Source organism: Astyanax mexicanus, chromosome 5 (assembly GCF_023375975.1).
Source record: "Astyanax mexicanus isolate ESR-SI-001 chromosome 5, AstMex3_surface, whole genome shotgun sequence".
In the NCBI taxonomy this organism is placed as follows: domain Eukaryota; kingdom Metazoa; phylum Chordata; class Actinopteri; order Characiformes; family Acestrorhamphidae; genus Astyanax; species Astyanax mexicanus.
The window spans coordinates 32,452,060-32,470,935 of record NC_064412.1 but is presented as its reverse complement, the minus strand read 5'-3'; the positions used below and the strand labels follow the sequence as shown (position 1 = coordinate 32,470,935).

Below are 18,876 nucleotides of genomic sequence, written 5' to 3'. Positions count from 1 at the left end.
TTAAATAATACTTTTTTCCTGATTATTTCATTTACACACCATTTTACTTGACTAACTTTATCTTTGACAGTGTTGTGTAAACTAAGATTTTTCAAATTGATGTTTAATTTCATGATGTCTCTTAATATTAAACTCCTTAATTACGGCAACTTTTAGACTTTTCTGTGCTAGAAATGTGCACTCTCTCCGCTTTTAGACTCTTTGCCCCGTTTTTCGGCGCTAGAAATGCGCACCCTCTCCGCTTTTAGTGTCACGTCTGGTGCTATTAGCTCCTCTGTCCCTTCCACACCAAGCTCTAACGGAGGTTCTCAGGTCAACAACTACACTACCCAGAATGCACCACCCGCTGACATCACGCACTCACCTGATCACGTGACACCTCACCTGCTTCCTCCAGGAAGTCCCGAATACTGATTACTGGCACTATAAAGGTGCACGCCAAACAGACTACCACGCCGCGTATTGTAGGTTCTCCTCTTTACAAAGCGTTACTTTATCTCTTGTCTCAGTTTACTTTGTGTATGACCTTGCTTTTGTTTCTCGACGCCGATTATTGCCTTTGCCTCTGATACTGGATTGTTTGTGTATGACTTGGACTGTGTTTTCACTACTGCCTCTTGGATTACCTCTGATACTGGATTGCTCGTGTATGAACTCTGGACTGGTTATCGTTTCTGGTATGGTTTTGCCTTCATTACTCTGTTTACTGGTGATCACCCATTTCTCTGTATCGACTCTGATTACATCTGTTTATTCTTATAATAAACACATTTTGATTTTATCAGTATCTGCACGTGTCTGCCATTCTGTACATACCATGACATTTAGACTCTTTGGCCTGTTTTTTTTTGCGCTAGAAATACGCACTCTCTCCTCTTTTAGACTCTTTTACCCCGTTTTTCTGCGCTAGAAATGCGCACCCTCTCCGCTTTTAGACTCTTTGGCCTGTTTTTTTTGCGCTAGAAATGCGCACTCTCTCCGCTTTTAGACTCTTTAGCCCCGTTTTTTTGCGCTAGAAATGCGCACCCTCTCCGCTTTTAGACTCTTTGCCCCGTTTTTTGTCCTACAAATGCACACTCTCTCCGCTTTTAGACTCTTTTACCCCGTTTTTCTGTGCTAGAAATGCGCACCCTCTCCGCTTTTAGACTCTTTGGCCCGTTTCTGACACCTAGCGTTCAAACTTTGAATCTCACATTATAAAAACCTGCTTAACAGCGGGCCAACTTTCATTCTATTTCTAAAATACCTCGTTTGGCCGTAGTTTGGACACCCCTGTTGTAAATGATTACAGGTGTGGTCTGATTAGACACTGTGCAATTCCACAAGATTGCACAAAAATATTTCTCATACTGCCTCATAAAAAGACTTTCACAGGGTTTTTTTTGTGTAGTGTACCTCTTGGCGAGAGACCATTGACTGCTAGATATATTGCTACAATGAAATCAGTGGCATTTTGCCTAATTGTCATTATTTAAAAAAGGGAGCATTCTTGAACTTAGAGAAGTAAAATGGTCGTTTTGTCTAATTGCCCCCTCCATATAGGCTGATATGGCATGATAAAGATTTCAATCCTGCTCCAACTGCTTGGGTGATGATCTGGGGAGCCATTCCATATAACAGTCAGTCACCTTAACCAGTGATACTGTTCTGCATTTTCAGTAAGATAATGCTTGCCCACACACAGCAAGGGTTCTTTCTGGAATATCTCCATTGCAACACACTGCTACACTTCAGTAGCCTGACCAGTTACCAGATTTGTCTCCACACCTAACATTGTATGTTTTTTCTTTAATAAACGTATGCTTTTACTCATCATAACATCCCCACATATAACATTTGGAGACCCTGCCTTCTTATACGGGGAAATTACTTTTCTGATTTAAAAAACAGAACCAGTGACCCTTTAGTCTCATATGGTGACACTGCTTGTACCATCTTCTTGTCACATGACAACATTACACTTCGTTGATTGAAAACAAGGTGGTGTGAATCCCAATCAAAGTTTCTACAGCCAGTCCAAAAAGGCGCATGAGCCAGGTATAAATTCTTATAGAATTTTATGTTTGAAATTTGTTTATTTACTTAGTGTACAATGCAAAATTTTTGTTTTGGACTAATTGTGTCCTTCAGATTCCAAATGTCAAGGATTATTTTTTAATGAATAAAATAATACACAAGAGGACATTAACCAAAAAATGTGATTCTTGAAAATAAAGGGTGTGTAATATGGTGTTTTTGAAAAAGTTACCTTTAAATATTTTAAACTAATGTAGTTTAAGACAGTTTTAAATAGATCAAAGACCAAATTTTAGCAAAATAAAATAATTCGGGTACAAATATTTTAAGTAAAAGAAATCATGTAGCAAAAAATAATTTAGGTAGATTAAAAATTCGGGTCATTAAAATTCAGGTTGTAAAAATTCAGGTCTAAAAAAATTAGTTTGTAAAAATCATCTGAGGTAAACAGAATGAGCAAACAAGTGCAGATCTAATCGAACTCACAGCTGGCCAATCACAAAACAGCTCTGAGGTCATTGAGAAGCACCATTGAAGATGATAGGAGAACACAGCTTTTCCAGTCGTAAGTAACCTAGTTAATTCACTCTTCCTCCTGTTCTTAAAAACTCTTAAAACTAGTGTTTAGTGTTGGATTGGTTTTCATGGATGGAAGTGTCTCAGAGCACAAAATTATTTTAGATTAGGTAAGCCTAGTTTAGCTTAGTTTAGGTGAGTTTAGGTTAGCTTAGCTTAGCTTAGCTTAGTTTAGGTGAGCTTAAATTAGCTAACCTAACCTCACCTAAACTAAACTAGGCTAAGCTAACCTAACACAACCTAACCTAAGTTCACCTAAACTAACCTAAGCTAAGCAAAGCTAACCTAAACTCACCAAGCTAAACTAGGCTAAGCTAACCTAACCTTACCTAAGATAAACTAGGTAAAGCTAACCTAACCTTACCTTACCTTACCTAACTTAACCTAACCTAAAAAAATATATATTTTTTTTCTACCTGAATTTTTTTCGACCTGATTTTTCACACTAATTTTTACAACATGAACTGTAATTACCTTAATTTTAATCCCTGAATTATTTTTAGCTATGATTTTTTTTTTACTTAAAACTTTTGTACCAGAATTATTTTATTAAGCTGAAATGTGGGCTATCTATCAATTTAAAACTGTTTTAAACTGAAATTTCAATACCTAAATTTTAAATATCTAAAAATTAAAGGTAACTTTTTTAGGAACACCAAATTACACACCACAAATTACACACAATTACTTTCAAGAATCATGTTTTTTGGTTCAAGTTCTGATTACACTGATTTACCTCCATACTTTACTGACTACAATACTGGAAGTTTTATTTCTTCTCTTGTAAAGTTGCTATTTTGAAGATACAAGGTGTTTGTTGAAATGAAAGTCTGCACTTTAAACACAATGCGAGGCAAAATACAAAACATGGTGTCACTGTCCAAATTTGAAGTGGTCAGTAAATGGCATATGTTTCTAATAAAGTGGACAGTTAATGGTGATCTCTTTAAAGTTACTCAGTTTGACACCTTGATGCGAGCTCCTGGTGTTCAGGGGATATTCAGTGATATATTGGCTAGGTCAGCAGGATCTCAGCAGGGACGTCCTGATAATTTAAACGTGCTTTTAAAAGAATGCAGCTTCAACTATGTAGGTTGGCCTGTTTATCCAGAGTATTAAAATAAAAATAGTGTTCCTGCTGCAATGTCACAGGCTGAATCTAGAGAGAATCTAGAACAAGAGTTAATATGGACATAAATTAAAGGGATATCTTGAACACTTATCGGTTACTTACTGTGCAGTTTTAAAAAGAAAAATTAATGTATATATTTATTAATAATTTAGACTGATATTGGCTACATTTATTGAGCTGTAAATGTAGGAATAGTGTCTCTTAGTATGGGGTCGGGCTGCCATGGGTGCTAAAACAGCATGCGAGATGTCCTGGCATGGAGTTGTAGAGGTTCCTAATGGTGTCATGTCCACCAGGTGTGACGAGTGACGGATGACAACAAATTGCTCATCTTGTCATCTTGTCGTCTCTGCCATAATGGTGCTTACGTGGTGTTAAAGGCATGTATATGGCATGTGTATGTAGTCCAGCATCGTAGAACCGCCTGCCAATGGTGCTGGCACAACAGTATGACTTATGGTGGGCATCATTACTCATTGATTTACCACAATCGTATTTGTTGGGTCACTTTGTGTGTGTTGGACAATGTGTCGGTTCTACCACTCTGTGGTTCATGTGAGTCTTTCAGATCCTTTGTGTCACTGGTGTATGTCTTTTATTATGAACGGCCACCAACACCATGCTAGGGTTAGGCTAGCTCCATGATACAACCTTATATACTGTAGTTAATGAAATACAGCGATAAGTTCCCTCCTTTCATGCTTAGTGGCATGTCTCACAATATAAACTACCCACATAGTTTTATTTCTGTTGGTTGACTTGTGTATGTATATACATTGGAGATAGAACTAGCCTAGTACATTTTGGCATTTTCATTTATTTAATTAGTGAAAAATGGAACAAAGTATAGTTACCTGCAGCAAATGTGGTATTTAGCCATGTTTTATTTTGTTTGATTTCAGTTTTGGACAAAAAATCCAATATGGCAATCCAATGGATAAGTCTGTTTTTGGAGGTTTACCAGGAGAATGATGCTTGTCTTACTGCATTGTGCCTAGTGAAAAGTTTGGTGGAGGGGGGATTATGGTACAGGGTTGTTTTTCAGCAGTTAGGTTCACTTTTAATGCCGCAGCATACCAAGAAATATTGGACAAATTCATTCTCCCAACTTTGTGGGAACAGTTTGAGGACGGCCACATATTGTTCCAAAACCACAATCAGGCAGAACAACTTTAGCATGAATTAGAATGACACTGGCCTTTTTGTCCAATATAGTTGTTGGTCCTTACAAATGTACTTCTGAAAAAAAAGGTCAAAAAGTCCCATAAACACACTCCTAAACCTTGTGGAAAGCCTCGCCAGAAGAGTTGAAGCTGTTATAGCTGCAAAGGGTTTTGTCAACCTCATATTAAATCATATGGGTTAAGAATGGAATGTCACTTAAGTTCATATGGGTGTGGAGGCAGGAGAGCATATACTTTGGCAATATACTGTATGTGAAATTGGCTTATGTAATCTACTGTATATGAATAAAGGCAAATTTTTCATAGAAAAAATAAATACGCCTTTACATGAATATGGAGTTAGAGGTCCCTTCATATTCATAAGCTTCCAGAGAATGTGCACAAATAAGGGCAGTCATAATGTACTGGTATGTGTGTATTTAGTCCAGTATTGTGCAGCCGTCTGCCAATGGTGCTGGCACAACTGGATGACTTATGAAGGGCATCATTAGTCGTTTTGCACTAATACGGACGAAATGAATGCAGAATGTGGAAACAAAGGCTGCATCCTTATCCGTGGAACCATTGTGCATAAATGAAGCTGAATATTACACTATAATAAACTGTACTCCTTCTCTCTACACCAAGCCCCAACTGTATGCGATCATTACGGTAGCTTTAGTGTGTTGCACTGTATTTGTGTGTGTGTACGTATGTGAATGTGTATGTGCATAATCATGTGTAAAGCTGTGTGTAAGCGTGTATGCATGTTTCAGAAGACTAAAACGATGACTCACTGTGACCCCTATCCCATTTCAGCCTTCAGTGAGTCACACACACACATACACACACACACAAACACACACACATTTATATGGATGTGCTGTTAGCTGTGACATACATACAGCTACATTTATGCGTTTAACATCTATCGTTGTCTACTTCTATTATACCACTCTTTCTGTTATCTCTCTCTCCCCTTTTCCTTTTTACATCCGTTTACAGACATCCTTTATTTTCTCTTTTTCTCTCCTTTTTCTGTTCTTTCTGTTATTCTCACCCTCTGAACAAATTATCTAAATTTATTATTTCATTACTTTCTCTAGCTCCCTCTCATCGTCCTCTTATGTTTCTCTGTCTTTCCATATAATTAATACACTCCTGCTCTTGTTTACCCCACTTTCTTTGTTCCTTTCTTTCTCCATCTTTTTCTTTCTTTATTACTCTTTCTGTTCTATCTTTATTTTTATATTTTAACTTTTCTTTCTACCCTCTGTCTCTCCATCTTAACAATCTCTCCTTTTTTCTCTCTCTTCTCACACACTCTCTCTCTCTTTCTCTGACACACACACACATCTGTATTTGTCTTCTACTACTGTACTACTGCTGCTCTCTCTCTCTCTGTTCATCTTTACATCCTTTTATCTCTCTCCCTGTTAATATTGCTTTCTCTCTCTTTCTTCATTTTTTCCTCTTTATATCAGTTTACACTTCTTTATTTTCTCTTTTTTCTCGTTATTCTGTTCTTTCTGTTATTATTACCTATTCTTACTTATTCTCTTCTCTAGCCTATTCTCTCCTTTTATTCTTTCCTTATTTCTCTCTTTCTTGTCTTCCTTTTCTTTTTCTTTCTCTCTTGCCATATAATTAATAGACTCTTGATCTTTTTTCTCTTTAAATGATTTTATCCCACTTTCTTTGTTCCTTTCTCTTTCTGTCCTTTTCGTTTTCTATTACTCTTTCTATTTAATCTGTATTTTTCAGTTTTATATTTTTTTTTAAATAAATAAATTACTATTGTGAAACAACCGTAAGACACACAGATGTAACACTATATCCATCCTTTATTTTCTCTTTTATATTTTTCTTAATTTGTCCATCTCTCTCCCTGATCATTTAACTCCACTTTCTTTGTTCCTTTCTCTCTCCACACCTTCCTTTCTTTATTATTCTTTCTATTTAATCTTTATTTAAATGTTTTATCTTTTCTTCTACCCTCTATGTCTCTCCTTCTTAACATTTTCTCCTTTTGTCTCTGTCTCTTATGTTCACTTTGCGTTTTCCCCACCTTCTCTCCTTCCTCTTATTTCCCGCTTTCTTATTCTCTCATTAAAATTCAACTTCAAATAACCTTAATTAGCCTCCCTGCACTCTCTCTTTGCCTCTTTCTCTCTCTCTGCCTCTCCCTCTCTTTGCCTGGGTCACTGCTCATAACCCCTCTCTTTCTGTCCTTGAGCACCAGCACAATCTCTGTAATCTTACATAACGGCTCTGTGCAGAGACACACACACACACACACTCGCTCACACTCATACACACACTTACACACACTCGCTCACACTCCTCTGCTCCGACTGCAGTGACCAAGTGACAACATGACATCATCAGAGAATAAATAACACACTTTCTGTTTCTGAAGGCCGAGGGGAGATCTGGTTCTATTGTGGTTTTGGTTCTGGCGGTTTCTTCTGTAGATAATTTTTCTTGTAGTTGATTTGATCTTCTATTAGACCTATAAACACACATGTTTGACACCTACCGAACGTTCAGGTGGGTGTGATGACATCACGTCCTTTCCTGAGAGGAAGCGGACATGGCCCACATTCTCCGCTCTGACTCAGTGGTGGCTGAGTCTCCTGCCGCGGCGTCCTCCAGAAAGTTCTTCTTGACCTCGTAGCCCACTTTTCCTACCGCAGCGCTCTCACACACTGCTTCTGTTAGAACTTCAGCATGGATTAAAATACACTCAGTAAAAAAAAAACATTCTTCTGTTATCATGTCTATAATTCATTAATCCCTACATCTACATGATCCTCAGAAACCCCTCCTATGCAACTTTACCTTGCTGGTGTACATCATTAGAGCACATTCATAGCTCAAAGTACTTTATAGGACATTATAGATTAGATTTTCTGTAGTAACTCATAACATGAGTGATGATCAGGATGTATCATCAGATATTGAGGAATCGTGTAAAGGAGGCAGAGCTTCAGACAGTATTTTCTTATTTGAACTGTGTGGTATGTCATGGAAATTTGTACAGTCAGGGTTGCCAGATAAAAACCTATCAACACACAACACAAAGTGTACTGCAGACAGAAAACGGGCAAGCTGCCTATTTTTCTACTAAACAGATACTCAATAGGCTTCAGTACAGTTGCTAACCAGAGCTAGGCAATTTTTCATCAGCACTAGTGTAGTGTAGTAGAGACGAGCATTTTGGACATTGAAAGTATATATTTACTGAGTTTTGCAGGAGTGGGTGGGGTAGAAAAATACTATATCCAGTGTTTGGAAATTGGACTCCTGTAGCCATTTCACACAACAGCTTGTATTTATTACTGATTGGTCCTTTAAAGTATGGATCAGAGTCTGTTTATAAATGTCAAACATGTTTGCGGTATTATTGTGTACGATACGATATAGCACAACCTTAATTTATATTTATAATAATAGTTAGGCCATTATATTTATACAATGGTAAAGGAAAATAGCAAAAATCAGTGAAAAACTGTTTGTTATATTTTGCCTTCATCCAAATGTTTCATTTTGCTCCATTTCGGTTTGGACCAAAAGAAAATCCATTTGGATGCATCACTAGTTTTTTTCTAGTGAGACGAAGTTCACTCTTCCGTTGCACAATCAGGTTGTGCTTTTCACTAACGGATGCTTGTAGTGTAGTCCTTGGAAAGCAGCTGAAAAATGAATGTTACACTGTTGGTGCATGTAGCCCTGCTTGGCGAGTCGACAATGCATTTATTTATGACTGCATGATGCACTCCAAGCCTTGCCGCTTTTATGTTTGATTCCATGCGCCGAGAGTGCCGCTTTTTTCCCTCTGCATCCTGATTGAAATATTCAGGCTTTTCTGCTGGAGTCGATCCATTTTACATGAGTTCTGTTGTTCCAGCAGAGGAGCACAGAAGTGCTATACATGTAGTTTGTGTTACTCATTCATGAGTGCTGCAATGCAGATACACACACACCCATGCAAATCATAAGCAGTGCCACGGAATTTCACAAAACCTTGAAATAAAGTCATTTACACACTTTATAGAGTTCTTAAAGGTGCCAAATAATGCATTTCTTGATTATTCTTGATTGTTTTTAAGGTTTAAATCAAAAGTATACGACTTTGATGTGACAAATTGCTTAACTGTCATTTTACACGGCGCCGAGTGGTCCAGTGGTCTTAAGCTCTGCCACTATGAGCAGGAGGTCGCCGGTTCGAACCCCCGCTCATGCAGCTTTGCCATCAAGCTGCTGGCACTCAGAGGGAGCCCTGCTCCCTCCAGGTGGGCAGATGGCGCTCTCTCCCCACATCACTCCTAGGGTGATGTCTGCAGCACAGGGCGTCTGTGAGCTGATGTACCGGAGCTGAGCCGCTGCGCTTTCCTCCGAGCGCGCTGTGATGCTGCTCGGCAATGCTGCATCAGCCGCAACTCAAAAAGAAGCAGTGGCTGGCTTCACATGTATCAGAGGAGGCATGTGTTAGTCTTCACCCTCCTGGTGTGTTGGAGCATCACTAGTGATAGGGGGAGTCCTAGTGAGTGGTAATTGGTCGTGTAAATTGGGGAGAAAATGGGAAAAAAAAAAAGTAATTTAACAAGCCTGTTTACAAACTTTTTACCTGGCAAAGAGTTTTGTACACTGGGTTTTGTATGATTTCAGGTTATTTACTGTAGCTGAAGAGTTTAAATGGAGGTGTTAAAAAAAAAAAAACGGAGACACTCTGATTCCAAAGTCTTTGTTTATTTCCTTCCAAAAGCTGTGTAAACAAATTTAAACCTTATCTTACTTGATTTACCATATTTACAACTAAAATTGGAATGCTTACTAAAAATATCCACTTCTCTAGTTTAAAGTGTGAAAAATCCATAAAAAGGTTTTGATTTTATTTTACGCTGGTTGAGAGATAATGTTGGGTCTGTATTTATGGAGGTGACACTGTTGACAGTCTAAATCCAGTGTTTTTTTGTGACATCAGCCAAATGTTCTTCGTCTCTTGACTCGAAAATCAAATGTTGGATACCCAAAACGTCAGATTTCTGACTGACTATACTATGATAAGTGTTAATTTAATATTTTGACTAACTACTCCTATAAGAGTCTCTCAGCTGTATGTTATTATCCTGTTATTGTTCGTGTTGCCCAGGAATACAGAGGGTTTATTTATACGTAGTGAGCTTGTTTTTATTATTGATGAATAGTTATTTTATCAATAATATTTCTGCACAAGTTTAAACCCAGTTTAATTCATTTAGACTCCTTTCAATATTAACATCCTACTGCTGATTCAAGAGTGTTTATTGTAATATTTGCTTGGCACCGATCGGCTTGCTGCAGCGTGATGTCTTAGACACCTTCAGAGAAAACTGGAATGAAAGAGAGAGAGAGGAACAGTCATAGAGGAGGATAGAGAAAGCTTTTTTTTGCCAGACTGAAAGAGTTGCATCACCTTCTAACAGTTGAGAAGGCTACCAGTTGCAAATTCACACACACAGAAGCAAAATGTGTGCTGTGTGTGCTTGCAGTTGTACTGTGTGTGTGTGTGTGTGTGTTAGAGGTGTAATAAAATATTTTCGTCTCTTGCTGAATGTGTTTAGCACTCAAAATACCTTTATCTAAACAAATAAGGCAGCATCAATTTCACTCAACTGTTGCAATGGAATAAAACTGTATACGTGTAAATGTAATGACAATATATATAAGTGATGGCTGTGTGTGGATAAGCATTATCCTGCGGAAAAATGAAAGCCCTGCCTATGCCTATTAAATTAATATTATGCCTATTAAATAATTAAAAGCTTAAACAAGGCACTGAGGTCTTTAAAAGTGCACAGGTAGTTTAGTATATATATATTATATATAATATATATATATATATTATATACATATATATATGTATATATATATATATTATAGTCGAGGATTCTTGTTCACGATACCACTGCAAATGAAGTCGATGGTTGCTGACCAATAAACAGTCTGATTATTTATTTAATTGAAAATAACTCTTGGAGAGCTACCTTCCTGCACGTTTCATCTCCAACCAAAATCCAACACACCACTTTCAACCAATCCAAAACTTCTAAAGGCAGTAATTAGTTGGATCTGGTGGGGTTAAGGGAATTAGGGCCTGATCCAAAGTCTGCGGGAAGGCTTCCAGAAGCAGGGCTGTAGACCACTCCACTGCACTATGATGAAAAATATATATTTTTTTAGACATGCAATACATAGCATAACTACTCTATCCTTAACAAACAATATCTGAAAAATACATTTGTGAGATTCATCTGGAGATTCTTTGGTCTTTGTAAATGTTCTTTACACTCATGCTTCTCATTTACAAATAATGGTATAACTGAAGAAAGGAAACAATAATTAAAATGTAAGTTTGAGAACCTTCTGTAGAAAGACTGATACTATGCAAAGAACCTGCTATAGAACCTTCACCTTGTTCCTTTTTTTGCTGCCTTAACTTTATCTACTCTTCTGAGAAGGCTTTACATTAGATGTTGGCGCATTGTTGGTAGGATATAATTGTCACTGGCTAAAAGGTAATGAAGAGGTCAGGTATTGGAGTTGGTAGCTCAGTTTTGGAACATTTCAGCTTATTTTTAAATGTATTAGTTTTCTTACAAATATCAATGCTGGGGAATTTACACTAACAAGCCATAAATCACGTGACAGCAGTATGTACATTTGTATGTATCTGTATGTGAATTATCATGAAGTGTTTCCCAATGGGATGACTTTGGAACACCCACAGCTGTCTAAGGCTATGTTCACATTACCAGGCTAAAGTGACTCAAATCAAATTTTTTTGCTCAATGCAGCTCAGATCTGATTTTTTCATGACTGTGTGAACGTGCCAAATCTGTTTTTTTTTTTATCAGATTTAAGTATATAGCTGCAAAAACAGCAAAAGCAAACCGCCTGACCTTTTTTCACCTTTTTTTCACCTGAGCATGTGCTTCAGACGAGCTGTTTGCTCTCCACTTAAGCAAAAGATGCTCCACATATGAGCTGCTAACGCATCCATTTCCATTTATAAAGCTACAAGTCATCTCGCAAATATGATGTTTTTTGTTGGTGGTGAAGAAGGCAACGTTTATACATGAATCAATGTGCGCATGTGATGCGTTTCCGGGACAGATTCGTTCATAATGTGGCTTGTAATGTGAACGTAGCGACAAGTGACAAGTTGGGCAATGTGCTCATGAATGATTGGAGTTTGAGTGAGGCCTGATAGAGGTTGCCAGATGGATGCGACATTCATTTCTGAAGTGTCAAGTGTCACGTGTACCGGGAATGTATCGTAGAAAGCATTACCACCCAGAGTGGACAGCACATTGGGTGGTAAACATCATGACTGGTGGCTTCTAAAAGAGCAATTAAAAACTATGATTAAAAAATATATAGAGTACCAGTCAAATCTTGGACACACCTTTTCTTATTTAATGTGTTTTTTTTTTTTTTTTTTTCATTTTATGATTTTTTTACATTGTAAATTTCAACTATAAAGCTATACAGGAACACATGTAGAATTTTTCTGTAAACAAAAAGGGCTAAACAAACAAAAGAATATGTTTTATCTTCATATAATATAAAGTATTTTAATCTCAGTGTCTTCATGAGAGAGAGTCACCTGGAATAGGTTTCCCAGCATTTTGAAGGAGTTCCTGGAGGTGCTGAATAATAGCTGCTGCTATTTCTTCTTGATGCGAAGCACCATCTCATCCCAAATCACCGTCTCAGTTTAGGTTTTAAGTCAGGGGATTGTGGAGGACAAACACTTTTTTTTACTTTTCAACTTAATTCCATATGTGTCCCTGAATTGTTTCCATGTATTTAATATTAATCTACAATGTAGAAAATAATTTAAATAAAGAAATAGATAAAAACAATAAATGAAATAGTGAAAATCATTTTTAATATCCCAGAAGGCATACTAAATAAACAATACGTTTACTTTAGCAGTAGCATTTTAATTAGTCATTTACCTCAGCAGTGCATTTTTAATAATAAAAGTAGGTCAGCAGTGCTACAGTGCTACTCAAGTCACATGTGAATGAAATCTTCAAAATAAAAGGCAGCCAGACGTTTGGTGAGCAAACAAATGATGAAGCTAAGATTACTATCCTAGTCCTGTACAGCTCATACAGCTGAGAAGGTAGTAAACTGATAATAAGCATGATGAGCGATGTTGAAAGCTTTATTAATTTAGTAATTTAATTGGAGTGAGTAAAGCGTAAAAATGAACTTAAACTTGTCGTTTGTTGCCTCTCCTTTCCCTGAATGGTGCTAGTGTAGGGGGAGGAGTGTGGGTCGGCTTCCACTGCATCTTAAAAAAAAACACTCTTCCTCTATAAGCGGAAACACTGAAATAGGACTTACAAAAAACAAGTATGGTATTAATTACTAATTACTTGCTCTATTCTCTAAATCAGCCAAATCATTTTGGTAGCCTAATATTCAGTGCATTTCTGTTAGTAAAGGTGTATAGATATTTCTGGACATACAGTGCCTATGATGTGGTGGTTCTGTCCTTGTTGGAGCTGACTTGGATGTCTGCCAAGCCTCCAGCGGTGCTCCCGGTCCTCTTTAAGGACAGTGTGAGTGTGTAAGAGTGTGTGTGTGTGTAACAGGAGAGCCGTGGTTTCTGTATTGGTTCATCCTGTCCTCCTCTGCTCTGTGGTTTCCTCTAAACTGGGTCAGTGCGCTCAGCTCGACCCTCTTGTCTTCCTCTCTCTCTCTCTCTCTCTCTTTTCCTCTATAAGAATAATAATAATGTGTTGAGCGCTAAAGAGGGATGTTTCATTTATGAGGAGGATTCAGTGAAGCCATAGCTCATAGCCGCCTCTGGGGCTGCAGGCGAACCAAAGGGAGCGTTTAGTTGAGATTGATTGTAGATTATTATAGTGAAGCGCACATATATTCCATAGAGCCTATTCCTTTGTCTTTTTTATCCCACTGTCTTAACACTTCCCAATACTGGCATGAGGAATAGGCTGAGCGGAAGTGTGTGTGTGTGATTGTAGGTTATTGCAGGGGCCCTGGCTTTATCATAAACACATGTCTCAAGTTTTCAAAGGCAGGAAGATAACAACTAATTTCCGAATTGAATGTGTTGATTCAAGATGGCACCGAGCATGGTGGCCGTGTTGCAACCTCACTTTAGTATCAGTAGTTTTGTAAACTGTGTCTGTTATGGCTGTATATGGAGTTTTACACAAAATAATACAATCTGCAAACAAAATTGTAAATATTTTTTTATAATAATATCTTTCATAACGTTTGCATTTTAATGCAGAAATTCAGTTTAACTGCTGCTGTGTATAGGAACGAGGTCATTCTGCCATGTTTGGAAATGCATGAAAGCTGGCGGTGTGGGCGTGGCTAAGCCACAGAAATAGTTTTCAGTACTAAAATCAGGTGAGCAATAGTTATCCAAGGTAAACGCCTCCTTCTAAAAACTGTGCCAAAAGTCAGAACCAAACAAATGAAGCAGAAGCAAACAAAAGATTCCAGAAGCAAAAAAACACAAAAAAAATCCACAGAAAACTCACAAAATGAGACAGAGACTGACAAAATCCAAACACAAATATTTTATAAAATAAAATAACTGCAAAGAAAGTAACCAAGTATCTTATCTGGTTTCTGTTTTTATAATTGTTACAAATATTTCTCCCTACAATATAAGTTTTCATGAAAAAGGTATTGAAATAACTGTGCTAACATCATGAATTTCAGCAATGCATTACCTGCATGTACATAGTCATGTGACATAACTAGGCTGGAGGCAGAGTGAGGTAGAGCAAGGTAGTGCGAGGTAGAGTGAGGTAGAGGTCCTCAGTGAACTACTTCTTAAACTGAGAAAAATAAATGTAAAATCCTTTGAGAAGCCTATATTAGTTATGATTTATTATATCATTAATTATTAATAGTAGACTCAATTTTGTAATATCCAACAGCTTCTATCACACATGATGATGGTGATAATCACACAAGATTTCTGCTTTTATGGAGCACCTCTAGTGTCTGTACGTCATTTTTATTGCACTAGAACAGTGAGTATGTATAATGTATTGTTGTTTTCCTCTGGATGAACAGCTTTAAAACATTTTCACCTTAATTAATAAAGACTAGCTTGAACCGTGTGTGTGTGTGTGTGTGTGTGTGTGTGTGTGTGTGTGTGTGACTGTGACTATGACTATGACTCTTTTAGAAGTGTTTTGATTGCATGTTTAGGATCAAGATCTGAAGAAAATGGGCAGGGGTCGGATTGCACATGACAGTAAGAGATCAATCAGAGGGAGAAAGAGATGCTGACGCAGCTAAATTACATTTACTCAAAAATTGAACTAGCCAGTCTGTTTATATATACATAAATACATATGTAGTTATTAATAGTATTTATTTATTTATACATAGTTAACTAGACAGACATAGATAGCTGGATATAGATCGTGTAGCTGAAGAGCCATATGGTAGCTGTATGTTAATTGATCAGAGGACTGCTTTTGGGAATGCCCACACCTGCATATGTGGTGAGGTGTTATCTTGTTGTGATTGAGGCTGATCACTCACTGGCCAGCGTGTGTTTATGTCAAGGTAAAGTGTGAAGTAAAGTTTGAGCAAAGCCATCATGGACAGCGTAGTGAGTGGTAATGATTGTGAGCCGCATCATACGTCTAGAATTTTCTGTGCAAACAGTCAAGCGACTAACATAAGAAAAAAATATTGCAAAAGGTGTGGAACACTAAATAAGTTCCTGACCCATGATTTCTGGCATGTCTTTGCAATAGATGCATCACATATTCACAGCAATTGTTTTCCTTTTTTCATTGACAAAAAGCTGAGTTTTATTTTCATTGCTATCATTGATATCATAAAGGTGAACCTAGTACAGGATAGCAGTGATGCTGTGAGGGCAGTATACACACACACACACACACACACACACCTTGCCTCTCAGTCTGTACGGCTACTTCAGCGCACCACTCGAGTGCTTTGAAAAGCCATGTAACACTTGTACACTTTACAGACGTCAGCTATTGACCTGATGCCTGGGGAGGAGTAGTGTGTGTGTGTGTGTGTGTGTGTGTGTGAGAGAGAGACAGAGAGAGACAGAGATAAAGAGAGGTAGAGTGTGAGAGGGAAAGGGTTTAAAATACTGGAATCTGTGAAGTTTAGAGACACTGCAGGGCTGATGTCTGGCTTGTGCACTATGATGCTACTCAGAAACATTCGAAAAAAGGTGGTGGCTGACCACCTGGTCTTGGGGAATCACTAGTGATAGGGGGTGTTCTAATGAGTGGGTTGTGTAATTGGCCTTAGAATTAGAAATAATAAATAAAAACATTATTCGATCTACAGTTAAACCTCCTGTAATTGGTCCAAAGGTTGGAAGCAACCATTCTAAATACTGAAAAGTCTGAGCAGCCGATACAGAGGTATCAAATGTTGAAGTACATATACTTTACCTTACTTAGAAAGTAAGTAGAAATGTTAGTTACTTATATTTTACTGGAGTACATATTTTTCAGCCAACATTCATTTCAGCTTGTTTTCATTCCAGTTTTTCATTTTTCAAAAAAAAAACACCATCCAGACATATATCAACTCCAGATAAAGTGAATTTGATTGTGGTTGGATGAGAAGTATGAACATATTCTATTCCGACACCTTACCGGTTTATACAGGATTCATCACACCTGCATATATTTATATAATTAGTATAATTTGAAATGACTTTTAGTTGTTGAGGCTACTCTAATATACAGGATACGGCACTGAATTATAAAAGTACCAATCTAAAATTTGGTACATGTAGCTTTGTCTCAAAAGTTTTTTTTTTGATATTACCTTATGGGATAAAAATTTTTTGACATATATATCATATATCGCAATTCAGAAAAAAAATACCGAGATATAGTTTTTGATCCATATCGCCCAGTCCTAAGATTAATGTATTTTGAGGAGGGGAGATTATTTTTTATTGTCTTATTGGCATGCTTTCTCTAACATTACTTTTACTTTTGTACTTTAATTAGTTTTTAAACCAGTCCTTGTACACGTTTACTTAAGCAAAAAGATTGAGTTGATACATCACCATCTATAAAGGTATATTTAAACCCTACTATCTGTACTTCTACCTGAGTAATGAATGTGAATACTTTTACACCTTTGACCCTAGCTACAACTGATGGTCCTAGCACTTACCATTCATTTTATGATATCTGGACCATTTTAGTGATAGGTGTGTTATAAAATGTGCTTGGTTTATTTCATAAATGTGATTTCGACCAGGCTTAGTTAGCATGTTAGGCTTAGATCAAGCTAATTGGTGACTGACTATGGCGAGTGCTTTCGGCACACACAGATTAGATTCAGCATCAGCAAGACTGTTTATTCTAATTATTTAGCATTTGTTTTACATTAGATATTATGCTTTTAGGCTTTGTAGCCATGTGTTATCAGCTGTCTTACGCTTTTTCTCAGCTCAACATTAAAACATATATATACATATATGTTGACTACCTTGTAAGAAGCTTTAAAATACTGGATGAAAAAAACTGCAACTTGCAAATGTGTTGCTTTTTTTCTTGATGTCCCGAACGTTACAGAGTAATAAATATGTATCATACATAGATTTGTAGAATGCGCTGATCTGTATGCAGTAATTTTGCAACCAAAAAAAAAAAGTCAATAATGCAATGATGTAAATAGCATCACATGACACAACCCACCCCCACCCCCCAAAATAGACTCAAAACTCAAATTTCCAAAAATAGTTTAACCTGGAGCTTTTTTCCTTCCTTGCACACTGAAGTGTGTGAGCCATCATGTGTGTGTGTATGTGTGTGATTTGTGCATTGGTGGTTGGTGTGAGTTTCTGCCAGCTCAGTCATAAATGATTCAGTACCCCAGGCTTTATGCACATGTGTGTGCGAGGGTAGCGTGCACGCATGTGTGTGTGTGCGAGTCAGTGTATGTGAACGCAAGATAGATATTGGGTGGGGGAGAAAAAGAGAGAGAGAGGGAGAGAGCAAGTCTATGACACAGATACATGGCTGAGAATTACATGTATCACATAATGCACTGTTGTATGTTCGCAGGGCTCAAGCTGTTTTATATATTTAACACTGTATAAGAGGAGCACTGTGTGAGGAGGAGAAGGTGGCAGAACACTGTGGAATAAAGCTGTCATCTTTCATCAGATCAAATCTACACAATTTATCCCTTACATGATGTGATCCAAAATGTGCCGCTCTAGTTTTGCACTGCAGATACAGCTACAGTACTGGAGGCTTGTATACGCCACTGATAGGCACAATGCTAACCGCAAACATAAAACATAACACTCTTTTTATTTTTTTATTATTGCTGTCGCTGCTTTAGGAATTTAACCCCAAAGAGCCAACAGTGATGTATGTGTGACAGACCCTTTTTTTTTACACACTAACCACAAATTCAGAGTTCTGCTCTTTCTCACCATTTATCAAAACCAACATAAATCAGTGCAGCTTATTTGACAATATTTAATTCACTGTATTTATTGACTCAGACTATAATGTGCACTTAAAATCCTTTATTTTTTCCACAAATTGACAGTGCACCTCTTGCATGAATTCTACCAGTGAGGTATTAAGAAGAAGTAAAGCCACTTTGCTGAAGTACAGCATTATAAGTGTGAGTTTTCAGAAAAGTTTTACCTTCACTAAGGCTGGGTGCAGCAGCATTAGCTTTTTCGGCATTCAGAGTTGAGTATATTTAAGCAATAATACACGAGAGGGAGTGCTAATGTTACACATTATAGCACAAACCTCGAGTGTATTATTGCGATTATACCACAGTTCCATAATCACTGTTTATTGAAAGAGTTTTAGTTAAAGAGGATGAGAAAATATGATCTGTTTGGTTATAAAAAACTCTGCAAGTTAAAATAGTTCCATTGCTGCTCTGTTTGTAGCTGCGCTGTTT

At 37.3% G+C, this 18,876-nt stretch overlaps 1 protein-coding gene across 2 annotated transcripts in view; it reads left to right on the top strand.

The window, feature by feature from the left end:
- The window catches only part of LOC103039925 (voltage-dependent calcium channel gamma-2 subunit), a 77,672-nt gene that overhangs the window by 37,270 nt on the left and 21,526 nt on the right, over positions 1-18,876 (top strand). Inside the window, exon 1 of one of the 2 annotated variants that reach the window (XM_049479330.1) lies at positions 2,514-2,581. The exons of the other annotated variant lie outside the window; for it this stretch is intronic. Coding sequence (XP_049335287.1) covers positions 2,554-2,581 — 28 coding nt within the window. The 5' untranslated portion in view covers positions 2,514-2,553. Of the gene's footprint in view, positions 1-2,513; positions 2,582-18,876 lie in introns of those variants that run through there. 2 annotated transcript variants of the gene reach the window in all.